General features: G+C 39.5%; 1 protein-coding gene across 1 annotated transcript in view; it reads left to right on the forward strand.

The window, feature by feature from the left end:
- The first annotated feature begins 10,816 nt into the window (after positions 1-10,816).
- Positions 10,817-23,599, forward strand: part of lsamp (limbic system associated membrane protein) — a 235,777-nt gene continuing 222,994 nt past the window's right edge. Inside the window, exon 1 of the mRNA XM_080504709.1 lies at positions 10,817-11,165. Coding sequence (XP_080360835.1) covers positions 11,011-11,165 — 155 coding nt within the window. The 5' untranslated portion in view covers positions 10,817-11,010. The remainder of the gene's footprint in view (positions 11,166-23,599) is intronic.

The raw sequence follows: 23,599 nt of genomic DNA on the forward strand, positions 1-23,599 counted from the left end.
TACCTTTGCATTTTCAAATATGTGGTCTGTGCTGTTTATGAGGCTGCATGAGATATTTGAAGTGCGGCTTGGGACCACAACAGCTTTTGGCAAAGCACATATTGATGGAAAGTTTGAGGCGGAGAGGAAAACCCAGAAGAAAACTGCATTCCGCTTGGCAAGATTATACTTAGCAAACACACTTACAAATGCAAGTACACAGGACAGGATGCAAAACTTCAGGTGGAAACACACTGCGTTACACTGGTATTGATGAACAACCACACACCTAATGTATGGGTGAGAAAATTAGTCTTTGTCTGTTTGATTTGCTTTTTAAATCAAAGGCCAGTGTAGCTGCTTGGCATCTGCTTGTATGCAGAATAAGTCACAGGCCAGCAGAAACTTCATTAAGGTTATCTGTTGATGCAGAGGAGCCCCCCCCAAAGGTGATTTTTGGAGAGCTATTAAAGGCTTGAAGTACCTTTTGAAGTGTGTTGTCTGAAGTATCAAGGTACTTGCAACAAATGCATTACAGTGGTATAAAATAGATTTGTACTGCAAAGAGAGCCAAAATATAAGGATGTCCCTCTTTATTTCAAATTCAGTGTGCACCTGCTGTATCTAATACATATTCAGATATTGGTCTTCTCAGCTGGAGTACTGCAAAGTATATATTTAACACAAGTATGAAAGATAAAAACACCAAAATACATGCTGAATTATCATAATGTGGTTCCTAAGTTAATGCAGAACTATCTCTTTAGCACGTTGTCTACAATACAACAAGCTTTGAACCAGAGTTCTGCCTTATTTTGTGTTTCGCTGACGCAGACTAAAACCGATGGAGAGCAAGAGGCTTCAGGCCAAGGTGTGTGTGTGTGTGTGTGCGTGCGTGCGTGCGTGCGTGCGTGCGCGCAGCATACTGCTGACTATGTTGCCGGGTATCTTTTTTCCATTGTATCATGAATTTTGCCAAGACTCAGGTTTTGATAGGAATGCCAACGCAAATTATCCAAACACTTCTTTTCCATAAAAAGAGGAAAGCCTCCTTCTCATTGTATTGCTTGTCTCAGTATTATTTTGGTTTGTCCCGTTTACACACATACTTACAATACAATAAGCATGTATATAAAGGCAACTTACTGTAGGTTGACGTGAATCTCAAGAAAGAAAAGGACAATTAGAGAGGAGACTCCCTCCTCATTGAACTTCTACAGCAGGCGACAGACACGACAGCCATTTGTTTTCATGCAGAGGTTAGACAGTGTGAACTGGAGGTGGACGTTGAATCAGAATCCCAGTATAGATCCCCGCTCTTGTTGAAACTGCTGCGTTGTTTGTGTTTCATAAGCCAGTATTGATTTGGGATCCAAAGATCATAATCCATCTTGGGTAGACGATTCACACAAAAAAGATACAGGCATAGAAATACATCCAAACTCTCACTTTGGTAAAATGACTGATGGGAAAATAAATGCAACAAATAAAGTGTTTAATATAAATAAACCAATTATTTTTTGTTTGTTTCTTGCAATACCAGCTTTTCCCCCCCCCATCATCCATTAACATGAACTGAGAAGTACTCCAGTGAGCGAGCAGAGCGTTGGGAAACCATAACAAGCACTAAATTGATTTAGTTTATCTGCATATTTAGTAATTTCTGATTTAGTTAATACCAAGCAAACTGAATTGATTTTGTTTTGCTTTTCACTGCTCAATTAACTGAAAAATTCACTGTAATGATAATGATTTCCAATAGTAAACTTACCACTAGGAGGAAGATTTTAGTCTAACTCGAAAATTTTAATTTAAAATTTTAATTTAGAAATTGTGATGAAGGAAAAAAAAACCAAAATAAATCCACACGTAATGACATTCATCAAGGTCTCTTGATAAATGCTGGATTTGAACATAGTGTGCAAGTCTTGATGCATTTAACGTTGTATTGTGCGTAGATTTTGGATTTATTAATAATTATGTTACAGTTAAGTTGCTCACCTGTTACACCCAGTTGAACATCCTGGTGTATTTTTTGTTTCAAAAATATATTTCAGCATAACATTATATGTATTTTTTGCAATGAAGCAAAAGCCTCAAAAATATATATGAAGATGTTTTGTTACTAGTTTGTGTTTATGAAATTATTTAATTTATGAGGCAAAGCCATGGTACAAATTTGGAAATTATGAAAGTAAACTGGTGAATACTAGTTTGCATGCAGGAAAACTTAATTTGACAAATAGTTATACATTGTCTATGTGTGTAAATGTGTTACCTTAAACCAGGGGTGTGGACTGGACCGGTGAAACAGTGCCATCATAACCATTAAACTTTAACGTTTTTCTTTGTTGCGACGCAGAGTATATGTCAGGAATTTTTTTTTTTTTTTTACAAAACCAAATAACTACTACCAAAATGACTACAACCTCAAAATGAAACTAATATTAATGGTACATTATAGTGCACAATCCATTCATTAGCCTTTATTTAGTCAGGAGAACCACATTGACATTAACAATCTATTTAACAAGTGTGTCCTGGCAGCAGTACATGAAATAAATTTACAGTGTCAATAATACTAAAATGTTTTTTAAAACAAATAAATAGCAGAGAGACAAGTAGATGAAAAACAATTTAAAAAAGTACAGACGCAGAGTAAGAGCATCAAAATACCGCAAAATGTCCAATAAACAAGGTGTGAAAACTAATTGTACTGGATTTGCAATCTGTAAACATTTGAGGAATTTAGTGAGAGAACAAAAAGTGAGAAACTGCAGACAAATTCCAGACAGTGTCTGCCTGGAAGCTCAACCTCTTTTTTTTTTTTTCTTGCCATAGATGCAGGTATTCTCTGAGCTCTCATGCAGCTCTGTGTGCAGAGACTCTTCAGCAGAGTGCTCTTCACTCTACTTGCACTGCTGTGAGCTTTGGTTTTGACCTTTCCGCTTGAAGTTTACAGTAAATCAAATTATGCATGTTGCCACCAACAACAACCAAAGTGGAGTCAGATCAGATTTGACTCGGGTGGAATCATTAACCTAAAATTGCAGGTTCATCAGTCATCGTGAGCTCAATTAGTTTTGATAACATTTTACTCATTCTTCTCCTTGCCTATCGTGTCTCCCGTCTGTGGACACTAGTAAGGGGACAGACTTCCATTTGCACTCGGCATGATATTTGATTCGACAGCAGTTCAACAGACTTTTTGATATGCCGTACCTGATGCATACCTGTGTCAACCTATGTTTTGTGACTAGTTTTAGAGATCCACTTTCACAAAAAGCAGTCTTGTTTTTTTTTGTCTTTTTTTTTTTAGCTTGTTTTGCTCACTCAAAGCATGTTTTAGTGCCCGAAACTGTGATTCCTCTCTCTGTTGTTTGTGTGTAATTGGATAGACAATTAGTGTCCTGTTTGTACACTTTTCAAACAAACAACGCTTTCAGCTGGCATATGTGATCTGGAACCGTTTGCCAACCACTGGTTGTTCATGCCAGTCACCGCGTCGCCCTCACTGAGGGTTAATTTGGCATTGTGAAATCATGTCGCTGAAATCATGTCACTGTAGGCACAATGGATCAGTCAATGTTAAAAACTACAACAGTAATTTATCTGTCAGTGCGATCATGGCAATGCTGCTTCACTTCAGTGTGTGTGGCTCAAAACTTAAAAACTGGATAGAAAACGAGCTTGTTTCTTTTCAGGCTCTTATCCAAGTTTGTACGTTTCCACCTCTAAGTGTTTTTATAGTAGAAAAATATGTCTCTGCATACGGCAGGTAAACTCTCTTTAAAGTCCAGATTCACCTTCTTTCCCCTACTTTAGTGGACAGCTGCCAAAAGCCTGAGGCAGCCTGTCTTGTTGTGGCCGGTCCATCTATCTGAGCCATTCTCCTTAATGTAATATAGCAGCTTTGCCTTGAGGACATTTCTTCAAATTTCGCACACCTTCATTCTCACTTAAAGATAAATTGATCAGATTCTTTTTTGCCGAAGGTGACTGTGACCTTGCGTTTGACCCACTTTTGTGAACCCAATATGTCTGCAAAGCCTTGAGGAAATTCCCCCAACTGTGTTACACGTATTTATGTGAACTTACTTGATTATGGCGGTCAAGGTTCAGCATGATCTCACAAAACATTCCCGTAACTTATCAGTCTTCTATACACGTTAAAAGTGTTTTGACAGATCTGCAGCTTTGCTGATTGATAGATAATCCTACATTATATCCATCTTTAAACAATAGCCAGGTGCTGCATAAACAGTGAAATAATTTTTCATTACACAATCCAATAGAAGTGATTGGGGGGGGGGGGGGGGCAAGCTCCACAGATGTCATTAGCGGCCAGGGCTCCAGCTATTTTAATTATTCATTGAAATGATTAACTTCCATAGTTATATACTTTTTTTTGGGTCAGAATTGTCCTGTTATGTTTTGTCATTGGTTAATAATTGTAAACAAAAAAAAAGAGTGAATCAAAGCAGATAGAGCAATAGATTGTGATGACAATGCTATCATATTCACAGCTAAACGTTCACCTTTGCTTCAGATTAATTTCAGACTATCAATCTATGAGATATGCTTTATAAAGCACATTTTATGCAGGTTCATAAAACTCAAAGAGCTTTCATGACAATTGGAAGAACAAGCCAATAGTGAATCCAATACAATAAATCTTAAAAAAGTATATGGAAGCCGTGTCCGTTCACATGACAACAATGTTCAGAGCCACTGAAAATGCAACTTTTTAGAAATGGATGGTTGAAGGTGGAATTACTTGAAAACACTCCCACTCAGACTCACTCAGTCTATAACAACAATTGCAGCCTTCATAGTAGCATGACCATATTCTTCTGGGACTTGAACATTTTATTTCATTGAGAGTCACCTGGGATAACAATCTGACTTGATTGTCTTGTCTGTCTGTACGAATGTCTGTTTACTCGCCATTGTCAATGTCTATAACATATTGCCTTAAGCGTGCATTTGCAACACAAAAAATAGCACGACTAACTCCTGGGCCAATTAACTAACTACATAGTTAGAATGTATGGTCTGCTTTGGTCATTCATTTTGCATCTGTTTTAGTATTTTATGCTTATTGGTTGATAGTTTTGTGTGTTTTTGTTTCACTTCTTTGCATTTAGAGTATTGAATTATACAACCCTTTATCACTACAACATCCACGCAAGTGTACTTTTCTGTAAAAATCATTTGACGTCTGATGTTTTAAGTAGATTTGAGGTTTCCATATCAGATGTGACGAGATGGGAACTGACGAAACCTGGGCAGCGATTTTGAATCCAGGTAATAGTGATGAAACAGAGGTTAGCCCAACTCACTGTGGTAATTCCTGCAACACTAATCAAGACTCTGAAAGGTAGGCAACCAAATAACTTCACTGATGCTATTTTCATAAAGAACTTCAGTGTTTCTTGATTTCTGAGCACCAATTTTGTCTGACAAGAGCCAACAGTTTCAAGAACAGTGGGTAGAAATATGCAATGTGTTGGCGCTTGCAGTTTACTTGATGATGACCGTAAGGCAAATTGTTTCAGCCAGCAATGATGTTCTAATATTATGCATAATCACTCGAAAAGGCATACATTTTTAACACAGCATGAAAGCGGAATAAATAGTATACTTATTGATAATGCAAGAGCCACAGACTTTTTTGAAGAAGCTCTGTTCTGAATTTCCCCCAGAGATAAATACACTGATTCTGATTCTGATTGAGTTGGGCCTTAGTTTTCCTGGATGTATTAAATCATAGTTTGATTATAATTATAGTTTCTTCATGCAGACTGTGAAATGTTATGTTCCTGCTTTAACAATTCAAATATACTCCCCTTTAAAATGGTAAAAACCCAAAAGACTCTTGCTATTTTTGTTGGGTTTTTTTTCTTTAAAAAATTAGGTTTACTGTTTTGTATATCCTGAATGAACACCGTTGCAGTAAAGCTTTGCACATTACTGTTTCTTTCTTCTGCTATAAGCTCTTCTACTTTGATCAGCAGGGGCTGAGCGGTTTCACTCTGCTGGCGTCATTATAACTAATGAGATGGGAAGGAAGTCAGTACACCTTATAATGTGTGTTCATAAAACCAATTCCATAATGGCTGCTCCTTGATACAGATCTTGCATCCCAAAAATTACAAAAAAACCAAAACAAAAAAGGCGGTCATGTCTCACAAACAGATGTCAGATCAATTTGTGGGTTTTATAAGTGTGGGATAAGTATTCAGGAATAACCATTCATCCATCCAGTCATCTGAACTTTGTTTTATCTTGACAGCATGTAACTGGTCTAAGTTGAGCTCTGCGTTGTGTTTAAAGTGTGACAAAAAAACTTCTCTTTGGAGATGATGTCCTTTAATTTGGTGACGATATGAACTACACGTTCGTTAAGACAGCATGGACACTGTATTCAACCCCTGAAAGACCAGATCAAGGGTAGAAGACACATTTTGTTTCAGGGGCTACATACGCCCCAAGATCATTTTGAGTGAGATGGACTGGTAGAATAGTGCCTTTAAATGTTAACCTAGTTTGATGTTGTTGTTGTTAGGTATGTAACTTGCCAAACTGTAGAAATGATCACTAGTGTAGAGTGTTGCTGTCCCATTGCAGAGCGACAGTGCTACCCACTATTTGCAATACCATTTTACACCACAAGTCTGGTACATTGAGTATAATCTGTCTGACCGATAAGAAATATTCAGAAAGATACACAGAAAAGTAAAACCAAATAGCTGATGCTCTGAAAGCAAAATGGGAAAGAAAAAAAAAAAAGCCTCACCATCAGCTAAAACCCACTACACAATGCCTTGTGCTCGCCTCGTCGCCAAATGTGAAGAAACAGGGACATGAATTCTCGTTATGTTTCATTAGTCTCTGGTGTATTTCAATAAAACTGTTTCTTGGGGCGTTTCTCACTATCACCTTTTTAAGCTGAACCACAGAGTTGAATAATAGATCATGTTCCGCTATCCCCTCAAAGAAGTTAATTCACCCTACGCCGCTGCTGTTTCATCATTTATCTGTAACAGGCCGTGGTGCTCATAATATAACATAGCAATTATTTTATATATATATTCTCACTGTATGAGAACATATTGGCACTGTCACTGTCCTAAAAAAATGTTTTTAGTGATGTTTTGTCGCATCATGATACCTGTAGCTGATGAAAAATTGGGAATATATTCAATATGTGAAACTGAAAACAGCATCGTGACAGGACTTTGTCTTGCATATTTCACGAATGGAGCAAATTTATCACTGAAGAATCTTTCGCATTTGTTTTGGCATCCTCTATTCATTTGGCTGTCAACTGTCTGTTAAAGGAATCAATCAAGAAGTTTTTAATGCTAACCACAGGTTGTGCAGTTCAATAGATCTTCTGTTGAGCTCTCTGTGAGTCTATTATGCAGTTTATATGGTGCACAACGCAGGGGAATGTATGACCACTTATGCTGTTTAGACCACAACTCCACCCAACCAAGACCATCCCACCAGCATGATAATCACCCTTCTGTCTCCCAGCGCTGTGTGTGTGTGTGTGTGTGTGTGTGTGTGTGTGTGTGTGTGTGTGTGTGTGTGTGTGTGTGTGTGTGTGTGTGTGTGTGTGTGTGTGTGTGTGTGTGTGTGTGTGTGTGTGTGTGTGTGTGTGTGTGTGTGTGTGTGTGTGTGTGTGTGTGTGTGTGTGTGTCCTTCAGTATGGATGAGGGATCACTGGTCTTGTGTCAGGAACTGGTTATAGCTGTTGCTGGGCCCCCATTTTCTGCCATGCAAGGATTTTAACTTATACACACACACACACACACACACACACACACACACACACACACACACACACACACATCACTGAGTGATTTTTTTTCAAATTTTTAAATAAAAATACAACTGAAAGACATATAAGAGTCATTCCCACATAAATCTGTATGCATAGGAGCGGCCCTCCTCCTCCTCCTCCTCTCTTCTCTTCAAAAGCCCGGTAGTCCTTTTTTTTTAAGTGGTCTTAATGCATCTGCTCTTTCATAAAATGTGCAATCTCCAAGAACACTAAAACCACCAGGAGCATAAAGGAAGGGAGCAAGTCTGCAAAAATCCCTTCCTGAAAACACTTTAGTGCTTAAGTGATGCACTAATATTAGCACCTTCCTGCATTACCTGCTATACGTCACCACACTGTTACATCTTCAGAAATCTGCTTATATGCTTTTCTATGTTTTCTTTCAAGTTCCGCTGCAAAGCCCACCTATCACAGTTGGCTACAGCGGCTGTAAAAACAGTTGTTTGTGTCTGATCTGGTGCTTAAAAACCTGCTGATTCAAAAAATAAAGCCTAACCCCCCCCCACTCCCCGCCATCCCCCCGTTGCTTCTGTCAGACTGCTTCTGCTGCTGCATGCAGGATTACTCCCCACTGTAAGTACACCACAACAACTGTTTAAAGTTGCTCATATGTGGCATCTATCCCGTGCCATGTAGTTGCATCCATGTGAAGAGCTTGGAGTACTTGATGCTAAATTATTAACCAAACACCCCCGGCGATGAGCATAAATGGGAATGCACTGCGCCGCGAATGACAATGATTCACAATAGTATTAATGTATTTTCCAGAATCAAATAAAATGCACGGCCTAAATTGTTGCTCCGCAGTTCATTAAACCCACCGTCAGATGAGCATCAGATCATATGCTATTAAGCTGCTGCTTGATTGGCAAGTGGTGAAATTAAAAGCTCGTTTTGCTTTCATATTTTTACGTAATTAGAAGGTGCATGCTTTTAGGTTGCTTAGGTTGAAAGTGGATGCAATTACCTGTCAACCTACAGCCCCATGGTAGTCATGGAAGTCTAGACGAGAGGTGATTATGTCTGGTTGAAATATTCACAGTGGTTCACCCAGTTCATGGTCAGTGGATTGAGTGTTTATGCTGCAGTGTTTTGTTTTGTTTTTTTTACTTCAATTCTCATTCCACTTGTAAAGAAATAAAAATCATAACGAGCACTGTATTTTCAAATGTGACCCTTAAGTAAAATATACACTGAAGATTTGTGGTTCTGTCAATGACTAATATTCAGGGTTGAGGCTGAGTGAGTGTGTCTGACCATAGGGGAAAAGAAAAAAAAGAAAGAAAAGTGACCAAGTACGAACGGGTGGAGATGCCAACTGAAATCAAGGCTCATCACCCTCCTTGCTCTAGGATGTACTAAAAAAAAAATCTAAGATGATATAACTCTCACAAAAAAAGTTCAATAACAAGATTCTCCTCAGTATAGCTTTCCTGTGTTCACTGATTTGAAGAATCAGCTGTCCTCCAGCTGACTGACCCTTCCTCACAGTGAAGGTTATTCACATTTGTGAAAGCAAGTTTACTGTTGTAGAAAAACTGCAAAAGTTATTATTTTATATTATACAACAGTTGAGATGTGAGAGAAGAGCCTGATCTGAAAAAAAGTCTTTCCAGCAAAGCTGAATTTTTCAGCTCTGGAATCTTTTCATTAAGTTGAAGTAAGTGCTGATTTGTTAGCCTGTGTAAGGTGCACTATAATATGGATTTTACTGTTTCATTAAAAAAAACATGTATTTATGTAGTGATAAACTGAAAACCATGTATGAATCTACATGTATTTTAAGAGTAAGTGTTTATTGTGGGCTGCTAATGTGCGTAATGTGCATACAGCCTGGTCTTAATATCAGGCATTTATGAGCATAATTTCATGGAGGAATGGGATGTTTCCGAAATATTGAGGAACTTCTTATAAGTCAATGATGGAAATGATAGCTTTGGATAATGGTAACTGGTCTTTTAGTGAGAAGGACGTTGAGGTATAGTGTCTCACAGAGCTAATTGTGAATTATTCTGACACATTTCTTTTTAAAACATGTCATTCATAACATGGATAATTTGCCTATTGGCACCTAATTATCTGTTGGTATATTTAACTATGTCACTGATATCTACAATTATTTAGATTATTTAATTTTAGTTCTTGTTTAATAAACTCAGTACAAATCAGTTTAAACTTTTATTGATAAGTTTTGCGCATTGCATGTTTTACATAATGGCAGATTTCAGTGCTCTCCTATCTAAGTGGCACAATGTCTCACACTTACATCATAATTGAGTTCACAGAGTTTCAACTGGAGAGTTTATAGTCCAATGCAAATCCACTTTGCTTGAAAACTCAGCGAGAAAAATACAAAGCAGCTCGAGATAAATGGATAGCTGTGAGAAGACCATTTGTTTGAAGGCTAATGATAATGATAGTCTCGTTTTGCCCTGCTGGGAAGCTGACTTTCTGCATGATTTTACCTCGAGGGAGCAAAGAGCAACACATCTTTGGATAAAATTATCTCTTCTCCATTAAAGGTTTTTATTACCATTTTAACCCACCTACACCTCCACCCCCATCCCACCCAGAGATATTTTACTTTTTGACTCAAAAGAGGTGTAGATGCCTTACTCCTCCTGATTTGCGTTCCCACATGTTCATACTCTTATAAAGCACTGTATTCAATTATATCCACATATCTGTTCTCCCTCTGATTGGAATCACCCCTTTTTTCTCGGTCCTCACTCGCCTGTGTCTCACTGGAAGGGACCTCAGGTGGTGCTGTTGTCCTGACAACCAATAAGGGGCGCATCACAGTCAGACGACTGATAATCTGAGCGGGAGAGAGCGAGAGAGAGCGAGAGAGAGAGAGAGAGAGAGGTGATGTTAGTGGGGGAGTGAATTTCCCAGACTGAGCTGAAGCTCGCCTCTCTCCATCGCCACTGTTGGCTGTGCCGTCTCTTTACGCGGACGCGCCACTGGACTATAAGCGCACGGACGGAAAGAAAAAAAAAAGTGTTTTAGACACCTTCACATTACCCATTCCGGACTGATTTGGACCTAAACACATCACAGCTTTTTTTTTCTCTCCCTACCCCCCAGAAGTGTGGACAACTACTCTTCTTTCCTCTTGTCTTCTTCACCCGTGGATTTATAAAAGCTGCCGAAACGCGCGTCCCTCCTTTGCTTTTAAGATGCAAGTCGGACGCAAATCGTGCTGGAGGCAATTGCAGGCATCTTTTTTCAGACTGCTATGTCTTATCCCCACAGGATTCCCCGTCCGGAGTGTGGATATGCAGCGGGCCACCGACAACATCACCATCCGCCAGGGCGACACGGCGATCATAAGGTAAGAGTCCGCTTCCAACTTTCCCTCTCCGTGCGGTTGCGCGCTCCATCCCCGCAATGCACGAACCGATTGGATTTTTTTATTTTATTTTATTTTTTTCATTCCGTTGGTCTATCTCGTGATCGCGCAAGTTGACGCGTTCTTTAACTTTTCTGTCTCTCTCGCTCTCTCGCTCTCTCGCTCTCTCTCTCTCTCTCTCTCTCTCACCCCACAAGTCCTGGCAAGACAATCTTACACATCAGCGATACAGCGATGAGTTTATGTTGTTAATGACTGTGTGATCTCACATCCCCGGTTCCTATACGTCCATGTAGTGAGCAGAATATTTCATTATAAACTTCAGTTATGAACCTCCTCATTTGGCCAAGTGCGTCACGGACAATGTCCAGACATGGTGTTTACTGCAAATGCGTTTATTTCAAAGCACACCATAGGATGATGCGAGGAGACCTTGCATCCTCGCATCGTTGTTTGGATGCTAGAAAACCCTGAGGGGTGTTTTTTTTTTTTTTTTTTTTTTGTGGAAAATAAGTGGGAACTACAGCCTGCAGCAAGCAGGGGTAAATGGGTGTTGTGTGTGTCTATATCAATCACAACACAAATATCAGTTCTTTCATTGGGGTTAAGCGTTTTTTTCACACGTAGTCTTATGTTGTGTCTCCTCACAAACCCGTTTAATCACTTCCTAGACAATACAAGCTGTCAACTCAGTCTTATTGTGACGCTACTGGGCAGATGTCAGGGACCACGTGATCCCAGCCATGTGCTTGTGACAGGATCAAATGCAAGGGGATTTAGTTTTTTTTTTTTTGTCAACAATGCTTTGCTTCCCTTCAGCTTCAACCTCAACTCCAAAAATGGGATGCACTGTACTGCTGGGAAATCCAGTGGTATAATAGGCTGCGCACAAAACACTCCATCACATTGATTTTCCCTCCGGTCGCTTTCTGTCTTGGCTTCCATGCAGTGTTTACAACGCAGAACACCGTCATGAGTCTTAATGAGTGTGAGAATTTAACATTTGTGTATAGGATGGACCTTCACGCTGTTTTACAAAAAAAAAAAGCCCGCTGGCACATTTAAAGGGATAAAAATGAAAACAATCACATTCTCCTCACAGCAATTTGCATACTCCCTCACCTCTAAACCCACACATGCACAAACATAATAAATCCCTGTAATGGATTCCTTCCTGCAAGCAGGTGCCATCCATTCAGGTATCCGTTGATCAAATTAGTCAGCAGACTCAGTTACTGTTGAACTCAGCAGGGGGGGGGGGGTGTCAGAGCTATTTGTTTCACTTTCCAAATCCAATTGACTGAGTCTTTGCTATATTCAGCCGTTTACTCTCCCGGTCAGTCTGTTTCCTCTTAAAGGTGACGGCCGGCTTTGCGCTCCTGGCAGAGCCAAATGAGATCCTTGTTTCTGAGAAAAACCATGCTTGCATCACAAGTGCAATGCTTTGCCATGGCCCCCCGATAAGCAGTGTCTGAATAATCTCGTGTGGTGATCACTCAGTGTGTGTCGTAATTAATTTGAGGTTTGCAAATGTATCTTGTTGGAACTTGATGATCAGTCTTATTTATTGTCAGTCAGGTGGCGATAAACTGCAACTCAGACCCCTGTGGCTCTGCTGAAAAACACAGCCATTTTTCACACCCAGTTTCCACCTGACAAATTGGATACGGGGTGGGAGTGCGGCGAGTGGGAGGGAGGAAAGGAGTAAAAAAAACAACGAGGGGCTAAAACGTGAGAAGTTTGAGCACGGGTGGTGGGAGGCTGTCGGCTGGTAATTTGTCGAGCTACACAGTGTATCTGATTCTGTAAGCTGGGTTTTGTGAAGGCTGAGGGGATATTGGTGACCTGGGGGCGTAATAAGGCCTGCGCTCCTCTAGTGGAGCCCGTTGGCTGCAGTCGTGACATTCATGGCACAAGAGGAGAGACGCTGCAGTGGAGAAACAGTGTGTGGTCAAAACAACTGCTGTGACAGAACACATAGCAGCAGGCCCCGCCACCGAAATGAGAAGGGACATTTTTTTTTTTTTTACTAGCCCCCCCCCCCCCCCCCCCCCCCGAGTTGTGTCAGAGTGAATAAATAAGTGTGGCAAATTCTCTCTATTTAGGTTTGAAACTCTTTATTTGCAGCCCCGTGGTGACATAGCCTGAAACCTTCTGTTGGAGGTATTTCTTTTAGCTTCAATCCGGCGAGATCAATCGACATCATGAAAAAAATATTTGATGCTTTTGATACCCTGTTAGCAAGATGCAATAGAAAGCACAGTGGACAGCAGGCTGGCTTTCCTAATCAAATGTTTGAGTTCTCAGATCCATACAAATATCTGCTTTGTTGTGACAGTATTCCCAGCATGTTGTGACGCTGTGCTTTGTTCACCAATTCTCATTCTTCCTCACATTGTCATCAAACGTGAACATAAACCAAATATTGACGTATAACTCCCCCAACTGTTGATGCCTGTTGGGAATGGCAGTGACTCTGCATTGATTTTCCACATCTTTGCTTTTCTCTCTGAAAAGAATGGCATCCAGTTGCCTGTTCTCCTTTTAATATGTGTCTCATGTGCAGGGTGAAGCCGCTCTTAACCTCCGAACCCGGTCCCCTAAGCTTTCCATGTAAGGGTTAATCTGTAGGAGATTACTCCTGTGAGGAGAGGCGCTGTGTCAACTGTGTCAAATCAACATTTTCACACCATCAGTAGTACAAGGAAAGGAATTGCAGATCTTCTGATGTGCGGGCTGTAGGATTACGCTCGGTATAAACGCTATAATGTTTTGTGATACAACTGCTTGGGGTCCCCCTTCGGTCTTGTGTAACACATTTTCCTCAGAAGGAAGGATTCGCGCAAAATTCTGAGTTTTCTACTATATTAATGATCTCGTTGGCTCAGTTTAAAGATTGCCCACTGTCTGGATCTAACGTTTGCCTCCAGCGGTCATCTTGTGCTAAAGAGGGACCTTGTTTTGAACATGTGTATCTGCTTGAAGTGACATTTGCCCCTGGAAAGCATGAACATAAATCCCAACATGTTACATCAAGGGCCGTTTCCCAGCTTTCCAGCAGTGGCACTGTAGACCCAGAAGATCTAGGTCAGTAAAAAAAACAACAACCCAGCACTGATCTCAAAGCCTTCCACGCCCCCCCTCTCTGCATGGAGATCTCATCATGTTTCTTTCTTAAGATGATGCCAACAAGTGAAATCGAGCTCTTCCCCATCAGTGGAAATACACAATATGAATGTAAAGAGAAGAAAACTTTCAATGCATTTCTGGAAGCCATTTCTGAGTCACAGGAGTTTACTTTTTAATTGCCTTTTTTTTGAGCAATTCTCCATTGCCGTGGCCTTAAGGGGGCGTTTGCAATGTCAGGCAAAGCCTTGATAATTGACAATTGCTTATTAAAGCACTGATGACACAGTGTCAGTGATTGCTCTCCTCTGGGTCAATTATCTGCACTTTGACAATACTTTCTGCCTTGCTTGTTACTTTCTGGGTAGATGATTCTGCACTTGCGCTCGTCCCCAAGGATCTTTATCGTGACTTAACCCAGATCTCTGTCTTTAATTTAAGTCACTCAGACACCTAATGTGTGTGTGAAACCTGCTCGAGGCTCTGATGTTACGTGGGACACGATTTTAGACTAATCCAAGCTCTGATACAACCCCCAGTGTCTGCGAGTGGGGAATACGGCAATTTTCATTTGCATTATTAAAACCTAAACTATTGAACTCTGATGGTTTGTGTATCTTTGAGCGCACAATGGAGAAACACACAAGAAGAAAAAAGACTTCTGAGATTCTGCAAGTTAGCCGACACCCCCAGTATGTTTGAGTGCGACATAAGCACAGCAGAGAGTATATTTCCACAGGCAATGCTGTATCACTTGCACATTAACTTTGTGAATTCTCTGGTTGAAGGTGGCGCCCACTTGTGTGGGTAATCCTGCTGTAGGACCTGTGAAATCACTCAATCACTTTCATTGTCATTCAATATTCTTTGAAACTGAGGCTTTTTAGATATATGTAATGTTACAAGGCACCTGTCATATATTCACATAATCGACCTTATTTTCGACACATCTGGAACTGATTCCAGCAACTGATCAGACGCAGGGCACAGTCTGGTCAGAAGAATACACTCACATTCATATCCATCTTTTCGGTTTATTTTCGAACTGATTTTAAAAATATGTGCATTGTTGACTGAATGACCCAGTGATCAGTGTGCCCTTTCCAGCATCTGATCTGCCGTTTTCCTACTCATTGATTTCCAACATGGGATTTAGCACTTGCTTCTGGGGGGCTTCACAGATCATGGGCTTCGTCAGATCTTAGGTCGTCAGAATTAGATTTGCACATGTCAAAATAAAAGCATAATAAGACCGTTTCGAGACTCGAGAGCAGAACTTTTTGCTTTGAAGCTTTCCTGCTTTTATATTGTATGTTAATGAGAGTGGCTCCATTATATGATCGCCATGTGCTACCTTTATGACCTCAACAACAGGTTTTTCCACTCTCCACCAAATATAGTGTGTCTGGAGCTGCAAATAATATGTAACCCCTAAAAGTATTATACTTTATAATGTCGGCATTCCATCGTTAGGTTTTTCTTTTCTTTCGTTTTGTCAAGTATAGCCATATTACTGAAATGTGTTGAATTTATTTGATTTGAGTTATTTCGACCATTTTAGCTGCTTTTGAAGTTCTTCGTCTTTTATTTTTTTGTGGCTTCTGTTTGTTTGTTGTTTTCCTGAGATTTTCTAGTGGCCATTCAAACCTTTAAACATTTTTTTTTTTTTTTTTTTGGAAGTGTCTTTTTGATGAGTTTAAAAGTGAGGCAAATTAATAAAAATGATTATTTTCAAGGCTTTCTGAAAGCTTCCAGGAGCCACTACGGAAGTGTAAGAGCCACATGTGGCTCCAGAGCTGCAGGTTGCAGACTCCTACTGTAGGATTTCACAAATCAGAATTTAGAGAGGATGTCCGTAGCCTTTCAGAGAGACAATCTGGAGGCTACTTCAGGGAATCAAAGGTTGGGAACTGTTATCTTACACACTTATACACTTCATGTATGGAAGCATTCAGTAGCAAAACTGGAGGAGGTAACACTTAAGTGGACAATGACAGAGGCACATTGCTCAGCCGTCTTTTATACAAACTTCCAAACACAGTTCTCTGCACAGCAAAATGTCCTTGAGTAACACATGACGCTTGGAAACAAATGAATGCAGCAGAAGTATTTCTCTGTAAAGACAGCAACAAGAACTACATCGACTGGTTTTCACATTTAAACGTGTATACAATTTTACATAGTGAGGCTGTAACCACATTTGACTACAGAATATTGTGAACACTGGCCAGTGGACTACTGAGTCATTGCATCAATCACCTGTAATCTGAAAGTGACTCGAATGTTTTGAACCTTGTTTTGCAGAAAAGTGCTGACATTTATTTTTGGGAAAATGCACTTGATCCGTCATCCATGTCACGAGCAAAAGGAACCTTTCAGCAGAGTAACTCCAAAAGGTTCCTGCCAATGAGTTGACACACCAGGCAGATATTCAACTTGCTATCCTCTGCAGTCGTGTTTTATAAGTAGGCAATATGGAGCTTGACTCGAGCGCAGCCTTCACTGTAAATAATGAGTTAGTTAAGCTCGTACGTGGAGTTGGTGTGTCAAAAGGCAAGTACTTACCTTTGACAGTGATAACCTTCCCAAGCCTCATCATCATCATACTAAAAAGATTTGTTTTAAAGACCTTTTTTTCCACGTTTTCTCTCCATGTATATCTCATTTATGGAATGTCTTCAGAGCCAATCTATTGAACATGATTTAAGCACAACAGGAAATAATAAGGCATTTTTAGAGTTAAACTAGTAGTGAATATTAACATTGAGGGATAGAGAAGTGGAATAATACACCGTAAGAAAGAAAACTAAACAAGATAATGTATTTAGATCATAAAAAAAGCCCTGCTGTTGGATATCAGACAAACTAAGTCAAAATCACACACAATACCAAGATAAACTATTACTATAACAAATAAATCACATAAGATAAAAAAGGCAAAAGTCTATGTAAAATGGGTTTAAATGAATAAATATGACTTCAGCAGTCAGACTGCAAAGTCCTCAACTGCTTGTCGTGAGTTCATGACTATATTTGCAAACACCATAGAGAAGAGCACTACCATAGTGCAAATGCCTTGAAACAAAAGTAATAACAAAATAGTAATTATTTACTATGTAAGAGGAAGTTGTATTCACAGACAAGAAAGTATTGTAGATAATCTTAAACGATTAATAACATGCTTTGCAAGCAGTCCTTTCTGGTGGCACCAGGTGGGGCTCTGCCCTGAATGACCTTTCTCCACTGATGTCATTACTGACAAACTAGTTACATATGTAAAATAACTAAACGACTCCGGAATTGATCCCAGAGGAACCTCACTGGTAGCTTTGTAGATTTTTGAGAAAAATGGTTATCAAATTAAACTAAATCTCTTAACCTAACATCACTGCTGTTGAGAAAATGTTGTTTTGCATCATTTACTACTTTAACTAAAGCTGTCTCAATGTTATTTTTCAATTTGAAATGAGACTGAAATATTCTCTATTTATTATTCAAGGTCATAGGATGTCATTTAATGGAAACTAAACTTTTATTTTAAAAGGAATTTTACGAGAAAATGAAAGATTGGAGTTCACTCTAACTGCTGAAAACTGCAGACTTTAGTTGTGTATTTTGTCACAAGTGCAGTTTTAAAAGCTTTGGGGAGGATGCCTTATTGCACTGAATCGTTACAACTTCAAGGAAACTCCCCCCAAAAAAGCACTGAATTAAAAACATACTTAAAAAAAAAGCTGTTTGGCGTCGGGTCAAGAGCTCAAGTGGAAGACTTAAGTGCTGTTACTACATCTCTGAGTGTCTCAGCATCTGTCAGGTCAAACAACTCAAGGGAAGTGTCTCAGTGTACGCAGGGTGCCTCTTCAACTGTTTTGGCAGGGTGCATCAGATACAATATCTTATTTCATTAGAATGGCTTCCGTCTACTTTTTAATGCAGTTGCAGTGTTTATGATTTATTTCCAAAAAGGATTTTGGGGTTGCCTGGAGGTTAGGGTTAGGGTTTAATTGTGCAGAGCAGTTTCAATTTATTTATCAGATATATTTTATCTGTATGTGTTCATGAAGCTTGTTTTTATTTTATGATAATTTTTTTCACAATTTACTTTTTTGATGTTTTTAATTTGCACTAGTTGAATGGCAGGAGTCAGCCTTTTGTGAAATAAATGAAGACAACAGTCAATTGGAGCAGCTGTTGAGCTATGAGTTAAGATTGCGAATAACTTCAGGAGTAGTATTTTACAACAGGGCATGTCAAACATAGTTCATCGGCCACATATAGTCCAATTTCATCTTGAGTAGGCCAGACTGTTAAAGAAGTACCATAATAACCTTTACATTTAAACTTTAAAGTTTTGTTTTTTTTGTCGTGGTGCAGAACATACATGAAAATGTCGTTATTTTTCAAAACCAAACAATTACTACCGGAAATTGCTACAATATCAACGTAGTGCCAACTTTAATGATACCTCCTGGTGCAAAATACAATGAAATGTAAAAAAAAAAATCCGTCTCCTATTGCTCTTGCATTATGCATGTTTTTACAAACTCACTCTGACAGCTTGTCTTTGAAAATACAACAGTAATCGGAGAGAGCAAAGTCAGTAACATGAAAGACCTTTATTTTCAGCCCACATGAAATCACCAGATTGAAAATATGCCCTTGATAATGAGTTTATCAGTGGTTTTTGTCCATATGAATATTTAATCACCAGTTGAAATTTCCCTGTGAATATGTTGAGCGTAATGGCTCAGAAGAATCTTCTATTAAAGTTGTGACACATAATTTAAAAGGTGTTAAACTAATTTTAGTTCTCTTTACCACATTGAGCCTGGTTTGATTGCAATTTGGCCAGACAAGTGAAATGAGGGCAATCTAATCTACAAAGATAAATAAATAATGAAGTATTCTTTGTTTCTCTTAAGAGAATGGTACAGTTTTTGTACGACTTGACTTAATAAAAATATTCTTTCTTGAAAAAATGTCCTCAACAAAGGATTTCTGAAGCCTTAACGTTCAGCCTCACGGTATTGCTTTGATGCTAATTCTACTTTTCTTAATAGCATAACTAGCTTTCACTGCTTGTGATCATTGTTGCTATCTGCAGTTCAACACTGGATCTCAGTCTTGAGTTATGTCCTCTTATTATCTTATACATCTGCAGCAGTGCAATGCCCAATGGACAAATCAGAACCATTGAAAAGGTCTACTGATGTGTAATTTTGTTTTTGCTTTAAGGGTCATTCCCTGGCTAGATTAAACGTTCTTGCAGGCCAGTTTTGGCTCACAGTTTGCGTGTTTGACACCCCTGGTTGAGGCGGTCTGTATACTGTCATTGCCAAGACTGATTGTCCTTAGCATTATCCTCTAAAGAGGAATATTGACTCAGGTCACAATGTCTGCCGTGAAATGCCAGATCTCAGCAGTTCCCTCAATCTACCAGTTCTCAAAGTTTGAAAACTGGTAGTCTGCAGGATGTGGCTCTAAAAGTCTGCCTTTCGCATCAGCACACAGCCAGAATTCAGTGAGAAAATGAATAACAAGATTATTTATATTAAACCATATTTCTTTTTTTACAGTGATCACACAATAACCGCTATATTTAGTTTAAAGTTCACAGAGTTTGTGCTTCTATCGTTACTGTGTTTGGGCTGAATTTTGATCTGAATTAGATTTTTTTTTTGTTTTTTTTAAATATCCGGTCTTTTTCAGAAGTAAAAATGTGAATATTCATTAAAATATTTAAAGCAAAAGTGTCAAACGCATTATAAAACCAATGCACACAGCATACCTGCAGGTGTTATCAGAAGCGAGTTGACAGAGTCCAGGGTGTTTTCATTTCTCTCACTGGGGGAGAAATTGGAGACGACGTGGAAAATGTTTGCTGCCAGCAGCCATGAGCCTGCACAGTTTGCATGTTTAAGAGCTGCTGAGCTCCCAGAACAGGTAAAAATTGTCATTGAGCGCAAAGTTGAAAAGGCCGCACTCAGACTGAAGCAGGTGGAGAGCTGAAGGAGTCTGTTAAAACATCCCTCACCTCGATAAAAGACAGAAAACATGTTTTTTTCAGTGTGCTTAAGGAGGTTAAAAATGTGCTTAACATCGTTTGTTTTAAATCTCCAAAATGCTGCTGAGGAAAGTCATTGCTGACGATGTGAACAACCTTTTCATCTGAGTGAAGTTGTGAGTTTTCAGGAGAGCCCCGGGATAATGCCGTCCTTCTCAGTCAGGGTAGAGCAATTTGGGGAGTTAAAGAGAGTTTCCCAAGGGTACGAGTCGCTCGGACAGGAGCGTGGCTACAAACGACATCTGTAGGATAAGTGTGTCCCTCTCCCTGAATTCATCCTGCAGTCGACCAACGTCTGGCTGTAGTTGGGTGAAGGTTATGGTCACCATCAATAAATTAAACCAGCTGAAACCATTATTGTTTTTTATGTTATCATCTGGTACAAATGTAATTTCTGTATTGTAATTTGTTTATTATAAATCTCTGTTGAAATAGTGGAAACTCAACAGATGAGGCAACTGCAGGTGAGCCTCACCCGTTATTGCACAATCTCACATGAACTGTGTTGAACCTGTGAGTTGAGTATTCATGCTCTAAATGTATTATTTCATCTAGAAGTAGCTTGCCTTGCTGATCTCAAAAAACACAATTAAAAAAAAGCAGAAATACATTTAGTACCTCTGCCTCACTGTAGGTGGCAGTGCTGAGCAGACAGGCTTTTGTTTGCTTCAAAAATATAGGTTTCATTCGAAATAACAGACCATTTAGAACATGTTTAGTTTAATAATTAAAAAATAAGAAAGATATTGTTTATAGCTGAAAATTCTGATATGGGATGTCAAACGACAAATTGAAGCTCTTTTAAGGACTTCATGTATTTGTATATCTGACGACAAAAGACTCACTGCATGTCACTGGGTAAAACCGGCACCAACGTATGTGTTTTTATAAACCAGTGAAACTAACAATTCGAAAAATGTAACTTTGAGTTATGGCTAACAACTGGTTAAACTGGGGTGTCCCTAAAAACAATCTATGCAGATAAAAATTCTTGAACATGTTATCAATGCTTATGTAAAAAAATATTTTGTTAAAAACATTACACGCACGCTTTTAGAGGTCCAGTTGGTAGGCCACACACATGCTTTGCGTCTTTCTCTACTTGTTTGTGATGTTTTATTCAGCTGTATAAGTCATACTGAAAAGGTCAGGCTATACTATTATTACCGTGTTCTGTTTTGTTTTTTAAAAACTGCCACTAATTCATGTGGTAAATTACTGTGGGCAGATATTTTCAATGTTGCACTCGGTTACCTGCTTTTTGGTGGTAAGTGAATTCATTCGATGAAGGAAAAATGTGAAATATCACATATGTTGTTGCCACATAGAACATCCATGCACCATTTTTTGAATGTATTTTTTTTTCATAAAGCTGACCTGCAATCAATAATTCTGACATACTAAATTGCAGTTTGGGAAGCAGATATTAAATTCCACACACAGTTCAAAGCTTTTGTTCAGTGATACTCGGACAATCCAGTCCAGGCACCTTTCCACACAGACGGAGGAAAAACAGATCAATTTCTGGTTTCCGGGCAGAGGGCAACAGTGCAACATAATTTTGGATGGACAACCCCTGGGGGGCTCTACATTTCCTTCTATGGCTCACCAGATCTGTGCTGCTTTTCTTTTCTCCCTCACAGTTTAAAGTCTCCCTGGGCATTTCTCACTCATTCTATCTCTTCAGTGGTTGCCTCTCCCTTTTTCTTCTCTTCTTTTCTTTTTTTATCCTCCTCATCTCACACTGATTTGTCCAGCTGCGCCGTCTTGACCAGATTCACAGAGTGAACATGAAGTCGGAAGGGGGAAACATGTCGATGGCAAAGAGCGATGGCTAAAGAGCACTTAATGTAGAAAGAGAGCCTCCTACAGGGGGAAGAGGCGGAGGAGAGGGGAGGATGATGCGGAGAATTAGTGCGGGAGGGAGGGGTGAGGGGCAGAGACACAGTATTAGTACAATCAGCACGATAATCCCTTCTGTTCCAGGCCTCGGCCGTTGCAGGATTTTCAAATCTATTTCATTTCCACTCATGATGATACAGTGGGAGAGCTGAGTGTCTGCCAGTTGGGTCATTATCGTCCCGTCCCCATTTTGTCTTGGGACGGAGCAGAGGTGAGGAGGGGAGGCGTGCCTGTGAGGCATGGAGATATTTGCTTGATATTTGGCCAAATCTGCAAAGTATTGTGAAGTCTTTTGGAACGGCTCTGAGCCTGAAGCTTTTCCAAAGGCTTTCATCTTGGTCTGTAGGATCTGAATAATGACCTGCAGAGACAGTGTGAAGCCTTTTGACACAGGAGATGAACAGAGGTCTGGTACTGTCATCTAAAACTCTAATATAGTTCTTTGGGCTGCCTGAGCCTTTTATTTTCTTCAAAAACTACCGACCAGTTATGTTTTCTGCCTGTAGTTTGATGTTTGTCTGAAAACATACCAGGATGTTCTGAACTCTTCATTATGTGCTTTCACATCGCGTTTGTGGTTAACCCAACCGAGGGAATCTGGACCTGAATTTTTTTTTTTTTTTTCTTTTCTCTGATAGAACTGAATATTAAAGCAGAGCTTCTCCCTAAAAGCAATTCCACTCCATTTCCCTCGTTACCTAGGTTTTTGTTGGGCAGGCCAGACTGTCTCTAAGTGCATATTTAAACTACTCAGCAATTTCTCTCAGCCTCTGGCTACCTATAGGCGATGGCAGCTGAAGTGGAGTGGAAGACTATTCTTACTGCTCTCAAACAACCTCAGAATGTCAGAGGGTAACAGAGCTGCAGTAGATGTTGTATTACAAGATAGTAGTGATGCACAGGGTCTGATTCCAGTACTCACTTTGGGCACTGATGTCCTATATGGTGTGATATATAGCCACATCCTCAGTAAGTCTCATCCACTTGATGATTATTTCTCCTATTCATCTCAGCAGTGTAATGGTGACTTAATTTTTAAGGATTGTAGTTTCTTCACCAGCGTGCCATCATGAATAATTACCAAAATCAGCAGAGGCGCTTACAAAATGAGAGCTCTTTACTACAAGCTTCGGTCTTGACAATCATTAACCAGACAGTTTGTTGCAATTCAGCTTTTTGATGAAACTTGAAAGGACCGGAGCAGGGCTTTGCATTCAATTTGAATTATTACTCAAACACTTCTGACTTGAACTGGGACAAATGAACAAAGCTGAGCTCAGTTCAGCCCTTGGAAGCAGGTTAAATACATTTAAATCTGTCCATC

This window comes from Blennius ocellaris (assembly GCF_963422515.1).
Source record: "Blennius ocellaris genome assembly, chromosome: 2".
Lineage (NCBI taxonomy): Eukaryota > Metazoa > Chordata > Actinopteri > Blenniiformes > Blenniidae > Blennius > Blennius ocellaris.